Source organism: Diadema antillarum, unplaced genomic scaffold (assembly GCF_040938485.1).
Source record: "Diadema antillarum isolate AM-2024a unplaced genomic scaffold, OU_Dant_1.0 seq00000867_RagTag, whole genome shotgun sequence".
Classification (NCBI taxonomy): domain Eukaryota; kingdom Metazoa; phylum Echinodermata; class Echinoidea; order Diadematoida; family Diadematidae; genus Diadema; species Diadema antillarum.
The window spans coordinates 310,570-322,432 of NW_027271735.1; the positions used below are offsets into that span (position 1 = coordinate 310,570).

At 38.5% G+C, this 11,863-nt stretch overlaps 1 protein-coding gene across 1 annotated transcript in view; it reads right to left on the reverse strand.

Moving 5' to 3' along the window:
• LOC139740608 (procollagen-lysine,2-oxoglutarate 5-dioxygenase 1-like) overlaps positions 1–4,979 on the reverse strand; it is a 65,051-nt gene extending 60,072 nt beyond the window's left edge. Inside the window, exons 1-2 of the mRNA XM_071651194.1 lie at positions 4,514–4,979; positions 2,093–2,193 (exon numbers count right to left, since the gene is read on the reverse strand). Of these exons, the coding sequence (XP_071507295.1) occupies positions 2,093–2,193; positions 4,514–4,613 (201 nt within the window). The 5' untranslated portion in view covers positions 4,614–4,979. The remainder of the gene's footprint in view (positions 1–2,092; positions 2,194–4,513) is intronic.
• Between the last annotated feature and the right edge of the window lie 6,884 nt (positions 4,980–11,863).

Sequence of the window (11,863 nt, forward strand, 5' to 3'; positions counted from 1 at the left end):
ATTCCCCGGAATCTATTGTCAGAGGTGGAATAACTTATTCCCCGGAATAACTATTCCGCGGAATAGTTATTCCAGCTTTGAGAATTCGGGCCTCATTTTTTATTGTAAACTGATAATACAGACTGACTGATTAATCTATTGATATTACATGATTATGAAAATCATGAGCAAAAGAACAGTGAGTTTACAATTAATAGCTACCACTTGTCTTGGCAAACTTGAATTCGACTTCCGACTCCATGATACACAATCTCTTATTAATGAGGAATAATAAAGTATCAAACAAACATATAAGACAGGAAAATCCGATAGGGAGTTAACAAACCCTTACCCTAACCCTTTTATTTTATATCTTTTTTCTTTTCTTTTTTCCAATTGAAGAAAAAACAACAACGATTTTATCTGTTATTTTTATTGTCACTTTTCTTTTGTCACTTGAACAAATGTTGCCTAAGTCCCTGATGGAATAATCCTGAAATATTTACTTCCAAGAGCACATGGTGGCCAAGAGAAGACATCATCTAATGTGCATCACCTTCATGTTACCATCGTCTCGTACAAATAGCCAACACAACACATAAGAATAATTAGTTAATACAGTGGAACCACTTCAATGATTCTGCAATAAAAGGATTAACAAAATCCCTCAATTTTCATTTTCCATGTTATGCTCAAATTCTAAATAGAAATTAGTCCTCTAACCTTCCTTTCTGTGATCTAAAAAAAAAAAAAATCAACAAAGGCCTATAATTAAATTCCATAAGAGTTACAAGCTGTATCATTCCAGAAACTGTGGAGTTTTCTTGTTTTGGCAAGTCTTACAGTCAATATTTTCTTTTCCTTACCCTTTAGTATCTCTGAAAATATCACACACACACACACACACACACACACACACACACCCTACACTAATACACAAGTGACCCTTACAAAAACTATTTTGCTCTCTCATCCACTACTTTCTAATTCACCTAAAGGTTGTAAATGTCACCTGTAATTTCTTTGTTTGGCAGTATTGGGACTGTGAAATTGACGGTTTTCTTGCTTGCTTTAAAGTATTTTGTATTCTTCATACTCCCTAGATTTACTTCATCCTCTCTGTCTGTCTGTCCGTTCACAAGATATCTATACTATGGATGTACGCATGTATCTCTCATGCACTTTTGATTTAGGGGAAGGGGAATAGATATTCACCCATTCATCAAGACAAAGCATTAACAATCTCTAATGGCTACTAAACTTGATATTCTTCTCAAATCAAAGAGAAAATTGAGGCTACACTGAAATCTTCAACATGAGCAAAATGATGTAGATTTTCAGCTAGCACGCAATAAACATAAAACCCTATCAAGCATATTAAACTGGACCACCCCACCCTCACTCGCCTATCATGGAAACAAAAGTACTCTTGTGACACGTGGCTTATCATCAATGAACCCAACAGTCAGCACTACACTGTCATAGTAATCGCTGTAGCTGCAGCCTGATTGGCTGAACACCAGCCCAGTGCTACCACTTGTCTAGCACTACAAAGGAGCCTCAGACACCATAGAGTTATTTCCTGTCTGGACAAGCCACAAAAGAGCTGTATAGTGAACAAGGGCAAGGGGTTATTGATGAAAGGAAGTTAAGCCTGGCTATCATTGCTTATGTCTATATACAGTAGTAACACATCATAATGCAACTTTTTGTCTTTTCAGTTTCCAAGATTACTTCTTTCTACTCCAGCCATTTTGGTTTACACTGTGTATCTATATAAGTACATTATATTAGTTTTGAAATTAGAATGTGTGATTAATTGGGATTTACATTGTATTTCCTATTCATAATCTATTTCCTTCTCTATTTTGTTCACCAATTTACCTTCATTATTTTTTTTTTTCATTTATTTATCATTTTTCCTATTAATTTGGGCTGTGAAATATATAAAAGTGTTTATAGTATCTATATCATCCTGCACAGAAAGCATGAATTATATTGATTATGACTTAATAGGGTGACATCTCCGTACATGTAGCTACAAGGTGTACAGATCTATGTACTTGAGCATTTCTCTGATACACAATGCAGGGTGGACAGGGTGGAAACACACCTTGACTGTGATGCCAAACTGCTCGGCTGACTCCATGTATCTCTTGTATCCATCAGTCTCATCTGTTGCCACGGTGACGACTAGGAGATCACCAAATTCACCTTGAGGGTAAAATAGAAACAAACAAGTCTGACAAACATAAAATTAGCTTGAAGTCTGATATTTGAAAACATAAACAAACCCTGAAAAAAAAAAATGGCTGTTTGTCAACTTTATCAGGCATTGATAAAGTGTTGTGTAATGCTGAACATGCATGCATTGTGATGGGTAATGCAAATAAATGTACATGGTAGTATGCCAATTTATCAATGTTTTGTGCTGGTGTTGTTGCTAAAGAAAGTTAAAGTTGCTCCTTCAAATTGTAATACATTGCACAGTTGAAGGTAAGCTCCACTCTGTATTAATTTTAGTCAACAATACAGACTGTAGCTTTCAAGTTTCATTGCTTAAAAGTAAGGTCTACACAAAATTATGAATATCAAAAGCCAGTAACTTAATTAGCACTCTCCTCTATGAAAGTGGATGAATCACCACTACAAAGAAAATTCAACATACAAATTTTCACTCTTCTATCATTTCAAAATTTCATCTTTTCTGAAAAGTACAAATTCCTTTGACTTGTCACTAACATAAACATTTGTACGTAAAGGGTAATAATATAGCAATCTCCCTGCTTTCTGAAAAAGGTAGGCCTACAAGTAAGTCAATTATATCCGAGTGTCACTGACAAGTCAAAGAAATTATGTGTAGCCTTGTAAGGCCCTACTTTTCATTTACATGTACGTACTCTCGACCTTTAAATTCTTTGTAAAGATCACCTACAATATCGTATTCCATTCATGACATCACAAAATGTTGAAGTCTTCTCATCCAGCGATGGTGGCACTGAAACTTTAAGATATTACTTTTGACAGTTTGTATGGATTGTTCCAAATTTCCTCAAAGTAAGCTTTGACTCAAGCTCTCACTGCACTGATGACACAAACTGATGTGCTGACTGATGATGTTGCTGTATTCAAAGTTCAGTCAATGCACATCTTGGTTTTGCTCCCCTTTTAATCTGTTGAGGATGGACTGATCTTGCTACAACACGCATTTCCCATATAGACCCCTGCTCGAGTATACATTGTACTAAGTATACTCTGGACTCATCCTTACTGCGACCAGCAGCCCCATACGCATAGCGTATTACGCTATGCGTATGGGGCTGCTGGTCGCAGTTTATTGAATAGACTCATCCCAACGGGTTAACTGCACCTCGATTGCAGAACATTTAGTTGATTTTAAGTAACGTTCGATCTAAAATTGACGAGGTAGAATTCCAAGTAACTATTAGATCCCTATTGGATTGGATTTGGATTTATTTATTCAATACTCCATAAAAACCATACAAACAAACAGAGAAAATACACTACATATAAGTACAAATACATTACATTTAAATTCATGTCGTCAAATTTGTATAAAATAACTGATATGACTGCAACGGATACAAAATATAAACGTCAACATAAGAAATCATGAAGCATTAGGAACTTGACAGGAAGGCGGTGCCTTATATGAAGCCAAGTCCTTTAACATGTACCAAACGAATATCATATATATTACAAAGTTACAAACAGCAGCACAAACCCCTATGTTTATATTATATTATTAATACATAACTAACGCTAGCAGAGATTCCAACTCTCCCATTTTCGACGGGAGATCTACCGTCGAAAGCCCATTTTCGCAAAATCTACCGTTCTCCCGCTTGAGATTTAATTTCTCCCGCCCTGGCTCTGTGTCTCCCGCTTGAAATGATTTCTTACTTGATATAATTGTATGTTGCAAAATAAGCCTTAGATAACACGAGAGAGCATCTGGAACCCTAAAGCTTCCAGGGCCCTTTAGCGGGCCCTGGAGCCCGGCCGCAAGGAACTTCGCGCTTCGCGCACATCAAATTAAGAGTCTCCCGTTTGCTAGGGGTCTCAGGAGGGAGAATCTCCAGATCAGAGGGTGCTTTGGGTTGGAGTCTCTGCGCTAGCCAACATTCTGTTGTTTGAATTCCACTCCATCCCAATTCCAAGTTTTGCTGAAAGTGAAAGAGAGGCACACAATGCATACTGTTTAGTTTAAGACCAGAGACAGAAAGACCATGGCTGCCCCAGTACACTAACACTAGTAAAACAGCTTTAAACTCCACCAGACATTTTTGGAATCTGTAATCATTCTCCATCTCATATCAGCCGCTCATCATCATAGTGCTCATTTCTGCAATTGGGGTGCTGCGCATGTGGAATTCAATGGCCCTGTGAGTGTGAGTGTGACTGTACGGTCTGCAGTTCAAAGTGTTGATGTCAAACTCAAAATCATATTCGAAGATCTGTTGGCTGCGTAACTATACCAACTGGTTATCGGGAAGATGAAAAGGCTGCTTACCTCCTCTGTCTGACTTCGAAGTCGCGAAGTTCAGAAGAAAAGCGGTAAAGATCACAACTGAAGCTCTGGCTACGTGGCATTTCCTCGCCATTTTTGGCATCCGATTCTCAACCAACTCGTACCGAGAGGTGCAGGTGCGTGTGACACCGGGTGGCAGGGTCACTGTGGGTCAGCTTCGAGAGAGAGAGAGCAGTTACCCACTAGCCCCAGACCTTTTCCTTTAGCCCTTCCTTTCGCTCGATTGTGATGGATGACGCATACACTTGTCAGATTGTAGCCGACCTAACGACAGTTTGACCATATTACAAGGAACCGAGATGAGGCGGGACGGTGACAGGCATCTTATCACAGCTGCAAGGCGAAGCAGCTCCGTTTCGGTCGTGGTCGGTTGGGATAAATAGCATGAGCTTACAGTACAGCTACAGCTCCGCTCGCTCACAGCTAAATAGCTAGGAAAGTAGCAAAAGCGGATATCATCAGCACACAGTGTACTTGCTGCAGGCCACTGACGAGCTGGTACAGGTCACAGAACTCTTGTGGTACAGGTACGTGTCGTTCTAGTGTGCGGATGCGGTACGGCAGGCCTGTGATGGGTGGCCCGTACACACTCTGTGGTGCGTGGTCTGGTGGTAACATCGAGGAACTGCACAGCGTTCGCGAGTTTGTCTGCGTGGACAGTCTTCCGCAAACCGCAGCTGTTTTGGCTACACAATCATGTTCAGGATCCGACCCGTCGTCACAAGGTGGCGCTAAACGATTCTGAATGTCACGACTATTGTTATTATTATTATTTTTTTTTTTTGACCGTGCATCACAAAACCAACAAAATCACTTTGGAAAGAATGATGCTACTGCATTGAAAGTTGGCTTTGATCATTTATAGAATGAACTTTCAAGCTCTGTAGTACAAACTTCCAAGCTCTGTAGTTTGTGCAGTCTCACCTGAACAGTTCAAGGAGCTTTTACTCACACAATGTGTGTATTTACACCTATTTGAACTGTAGGCCTATGTCACTACTTTCCGTCTTTTACTTCTTTTCCTCTCTTCCTCCCTCCTCTTGTTTTTTGTTTCCCACCTCAGCCCTTCATTCATTTTGCAACACACTGTATATCACTTCCACTCATCTGCATGTAATATTTCTTTTTTGAGGGGACCTTGTTTAATGAAGCTGTGCTTTCTCAAGGTCCCCCACGCAACATTCCATGTAAATATCAACCTCGTTCAATTTTTTTTTTTTTTTGTAATTATACTAAGCAATGTACTTGTCCCCACAAGGGGTTTGTGACACATGAGAATGGTGTGTGATTGAATTGAATTGAACTGACCCACCATAAAATGGTGGGTCAGTAAAAGCTCCTTGCACACCTTGTGATTAAGCACACACCCCTCCTCTCATTGTGCACACAAGTATGTATTCATCTTCGTGATAGGCTGCATTTTATAGCCCTTTGAAGATTGTAGACGAAGAAGAAGAATGTATTAATAAAGTGCTCAATTTCAGCGTAATATGATAATCCCTTTCTTGTTGCTGCTCCCGTGCTTTTGTTTCATTCACCGCACAGCTATTACCTGCTCTGCTTGGTAAAGATGAAGCGCTTGAATAGACTTTGTACATCAATTGCCTCTTTTCTCAGTTCACACTTTCCAGACGGAGAGTGTGTGCTTTCTTTCCAATATTAGGATAGGTGAGGAGAGTCCATGTCAGGCGATTGTTGAATTTATGATGCAGGGTCACATTTTGCAGCACTGCACAGCAGTTGCCTGCAGCTGGTCGGCTGCACTCGAAAGCATCGATCGATGGTCTCAGTACTAAAAGCCTACAGTGTTTGAATGTAATGACAAATACATTAATTGATACTCTGGTGCTACCGTTCCTGTCCCTGGCCACAAGGGAGCTGCAGCCGGTCAGGCTATACCTTTCCGTCTTCAATAATAAATCTGATTACAATGCTGCTATTGCTGCAAAATCAACCAGACAGAATAGCCATGTGCACGTATCATCCAAAATTAATGGACATGAACTGTGAAAATAAATTTGTGGAAGTTATGAATCTTATGACATAATAATTGGTGATTTTGAGGAAAGTGACATTAGTAACGACAGTTTCCTCCTATGAATTTCTTTGTTTTTATTTTTGCTTTATAACTTCGCTAAATAACATGCTAGGGTGCAAATTCAGACTGCAATCTAGTTCAATACAATTGATGAACAAATTAGGGCACATACAAAACATTTTAGATGCTTGTCATTTTTTTAAATAGCATTGTGCACAACCAGGGGAGGATCCAGGAATTCTGATCACCGGACAGGCGTCCCCTTCTCCACTAGACCATCGAGCTTTCGCCAGACAGCAAGTGTTGGTTCTAATCCTTGTAGCATGCAGTAGGTCTTGCGTAATTATTCAAATTCATAAAATTCTTCCGTCTAGATGTTTTCATTGCAACTGATTGACAAATTGCCCTACATCGACGTAAATAAACACTGAATTGATCAGTGTTTTAGTAGTAGCCATGATAAAAAAAAAAAAAAAAAATCACGGGCGTACATACTCGAGCAGGATTCGAACCTACAACCTCCTGATCACCGGAAAGGCGTCATATCCACTATAGACCACCGAGCTTTCGCCCGACAGCAATTAGTGTTGGTTCTACTCCTTGTAGCATGCAGTGCAAATGGTACTGCGTAATTATTCAAATTCATGAAATTCTTCCGTCGAGATGTTTTCATTGCAACTGATTGACAAATTGCCCTACATCGACGTAAATAAACACTGAATTGATCAGTGTTTTAGTAGTAGCCATGATAAAAAAAAAAAAAAAAAATCACGGGCGTACATACTCGAGCAGGATTCGAACCTACAACCTCCTGATCACCGGAAAGGCGTCATATCCACTATAGACCACCGAGCTTTCGCCCGACAGCAATTAGTGTTGGTTCTAATCCTTGTAGCATGCAGTGCAAATGGTTCTGCGTAATTATTCAAATTCATGAAATTCTTCCGTCGAGATGTTTTCATTGCAACTGATTGACAAATTGCCCTACATCGACGTAAATAAGCACTGAATTGATCAGTGTTTTAGTATAAGATGACGCCTGTCCAGTGATCAGGAGGTCGTAGGTTCGAATCCTGCTCGAGTATGTCTCGTATCCATTCTATCTCAGGCTGTTCTTTCTTTCCCCTTTCCCCTATCTGTTACCCCGTTTAACCAGCTCTTATCATGATTGATATCGGAGGTGGTCATGAAGTAGTCATTGATTGCTGAATTAGATACTGGTAAGCAAATAAATAATTATATTGGTGGTACAAATTATGTATTATGTGTGCATTTCGAATCTGCCTGCAAGTTTCATATTGAGCTGCGGTTAAACAGTTTTAATGCTTCCAGGTTAGCATGCCTGTATACAGTGACGGGGCATTAAACTGCACATTACTTATGAATATGAGACCGTTCTGAAGCAAACAATTTTCACACAACAATTAATGTACTTTTAAAGGGGCATTCCGGACGATTTTCATAATTTCACATCATGTAGTACATAAAATGGACAACTCCACGTATAGATTTGTGGAATTTATTGTGGTGCTTGAGCAGAGAAAAATACTTTTGAAAAACCTTAAACAAATTACACTGAACAAGGATGATGACATAGGAGGTTCACATATTTCAGAAATGTAGCAGCCCGGAAATTCCATTACAATACCGCTTGCTTGCGAGTTCACCTGTGTATAATCTATGCATGCCTTCTTCTTTTGTTCTGCTTCCTTAAAGGACAAGTTCACCTTCATAAACATAAGGATTGAGAGAATGTAGCAATATTAGTAGAACACATCAGTGAAAGTTTGAGGAAAATCAGACAATGCGTTCAAAAGTTATGAATTTTTGAAGTTTTTGTGCAGTAACCGCTGGATGAGAAGACTACTGCAGTGTATGTATAACTTAGATGTCACATGCGTACAACAATATAAGGAAAATATAAAGAGAATTTCACAAAATTCCATCTTTTGAAAAAAGTACACATTCCCCTGACTCGTTACCGACAAATGTTATGGGTAATATTATTCCCCCCGCCTTTAGAAAGAGGCAAGTCAAGTGCTCTTTTATTTTGCGAAAAAAGTAAAAATATGTTGAATTTTCTTTTACATTTTCTTTATACTGCTGTACGCATATGACTCACAAGCTGTAGTAGTCTCCTCATCCAGCGGTTCCAACACAAAAATTTTAAAAATTCATAACTTTTGCATCGATTGTCCAATTTTCCTCAAACTTTCACTGATGTGTTCTACTATTATTGTTGCATTCTCTCAATCCTTATGTTTGTGAAGGTGAACTTGTCCTTTAAGCCCCAACTCATGCATTCTTATGGCGACTCTGCCATGTCATCATCCTTGTTCATTGCAATTTGTTCTAAATTTTGAAAAATATTCCTAGTATATTCTTCGTCCCAATTATCATGAATTCAGAAACTCTGTCCTCAGTAGGCCTATAACTAATTTGTAGTTGTTCAAAATAAAATGTAAAAATCTGAAAATCATCTGGAGGTCTCCTTTAACTTAGGGTCTACATTGTTTAATCTTCCTGTTAAAGCTAAACAAGCAGCCTATGATACATATCAGTGGGTCATTTTTATTTTTAGAAATAAACAGGATAAATGATAAAATTTATCATTTAATGTTTTATCTGATGTACCTTTATGGCTACAATTTCATGTGTATGTGTTGTGCATGAAATAATATGTGTGTATAAAAACTTTGTGTATTCGTTTATCTCCTATTTGTTCACTATAATAACTATCGTCAGGTGTCAGAGGTAAAACGTAGGAGGCACTACGTCATTCTTTAATTAAACATTAATCGGTCAAAATATTGTATATATCTTCGATGTCAATACTAAAGATACCTGAGGTCTACATTACAGTTTCCACAAAACTGCTCCTTCTTACCTTTCAGATCTCCATGTAAAATATGAACCTATGCGAGTTCTTAGATCATCACGGGAGGATCTATACGTAATACCCTCCATTTCAACAAACTATTATGGCAAACGTAGTTTCAGGCATGCCGCCCCAGAACTGTGGAACAGCATCCCAAGTGATATAAAACATGCGAGTTCCATCAATAAGTTCAAAACGTCTTTAAAAACGTATCTGTTCAGAAAGTTACATAGTGATTGTCGATGATGATTTATGCAGCATTCTACTGTTTCTTTTAAATTTTATATTTTTTGTATGTTTCTTTGTCTCCCTCCAAAGCGCATAGAGACCTTGCCAAAGGTATCATGCGCTATAAGAACGGTGATAATAATAATAATAATAATAATAATAATAATAATAATAATGATAATAATAATAATAATGCACTCTTGACAATCTACACAATATCAACATCAGACATTTATTATTCTTATCATCGATATTCTGTTACCTACTCAAGATAGTACGGTTTGTAACATGATACATCTCTCTCAAGTTTCTCTTCCTCCTAAATAATACTTGTGACATGGGATAGAGAGATACTCTATAAAGCAGAAGCCTCTTCAATGCCAAATTCATAACAAATTCTTAAATATGGCAGTAAATCTTAGAAGATGAACGTCCCTTCTTTGTCAAATTAGCATTGTACTATTATTATTATTATTGTTATTATTATTATTATTACCATCATCAACATTATTATTATTGTTAGTATGATATGCTGTTGTTGTACCAACATTAAATTTAACCGGTTCTATCCACTCTTTCTCAAATACAAGTGGTGCAGCAAATAAATAGCCAATAATATAGAGACATGGTAATCATTTCCGAATAGCTATCGAATTCTCTTTATTGATAGGACACATCGTGAGTCACTTAAATAGGTTCTATTGACCGATTCTGTGACGCGCTATGTGTATTTTTGGCATGGGCGCAGCCATAGTGGGTGTATCAGCCGCCCCCCCCCCCCCCCCCCATTAGCACGCGCGCAGAATGAAAAACTGCTTTAGCCAATAGGCGTCTCGTACTGAGTGCGCGAATGCTTGCTAGTGCGCGAATCTTTGTTACAAGTGCGTGATAAACATGTTGCCCCGGGGTGGGGGAGAGCGGGGGGGGGGGGGGGGGGGGGGGGTCGGCTGATACACCCACTATGGCTGCGCCCTGTGCCGTAAAATGTCTGCTGCCCTCAACGAACCCGAATCGGTCAATACCTGGATAGAGCATTCTCCAAAAGCAGTTAACCAGGAGTCTCTGAGATGGACAGTAATTATTCTAGCATCTTTAATACACGACACATCCACTATACCGTAAGTCCATACTTGCTTTGCCTGCAAGCAGGCGTTTTTGAACATTTGCTGTATATTCAAAGTCAAATTTATTTTCAATTTTCAACAAATAAACCACTCTTTTGTAACATAATATGGACAGAGTATACAACAACAGCAACATGATAATGGAACTTTGCAGGGGCGGATCCAGGAATTCTGTATAAATAAAGGGGGGGGGGCGTCACTAATATTTCTGGTGCCACTTCCGGGTTTCATTTCATTGTTTTTCTTTTTATTTCTTTTGTTTTTTACGAAAAATAAAGGGGGGGGGCGTGCGCCAGGTTGCGCCCCCCTCTGGATCCGCCACTGCTTTGTAATGATAGTCAAGGTCAAGTGAACAATAATGTACGAAAATTTAGGGACCTATATACTAAAGTTATGCTTTTGCGATATCACAGTATCAAAGATATTCATAACTAAAATGGTTCCCTTTTCACAGCTTCAATAATTATTATAAGGTTCTTAATTAACGTTTCCCTCACTGCTCTCTCCCCATCTCTCTCTCTCTCTCTCTCTCTCTCGTTCTTTACAATCTCCTACGAAGACCAGTTATTACACAATAGACACATTCAAGCCGCCATTTTTTTTTCTTGTCGATGAGAACAAACTAATCAGTTTTCAAAACATCGTGAGATTTGACAGGAGGTAGTTTACATAATAGGCCTACGTCCATCAACATGCCGAGTTTGTGAACAAGAAACTCGCCATTATTTATGATTTTCTCGGCCTTAGGATATCTTCTTATCAAGATAAAGTGAATGGTGGCTGGTCACACATGATTATCAGAGGATCATTTGGTACACGCATACAATATTGTGTAGAATGTAGATCATTCATTCATTTATTAATCATTCATGGTTTCACTTGTTCATACACCCTATTTCTAGCATGCGTGATACACGCGTAACTGTTAACTTTTATGAGACCCCACAGAGAGTAATTAATCAACCATAATTTTTAGTTAACTTCAATCAAATAAAAGATCTGTCCAGTGTGAAATTATATTAAACAATGATAATATTGCTGATCACTTGGAGACATTAACAAAT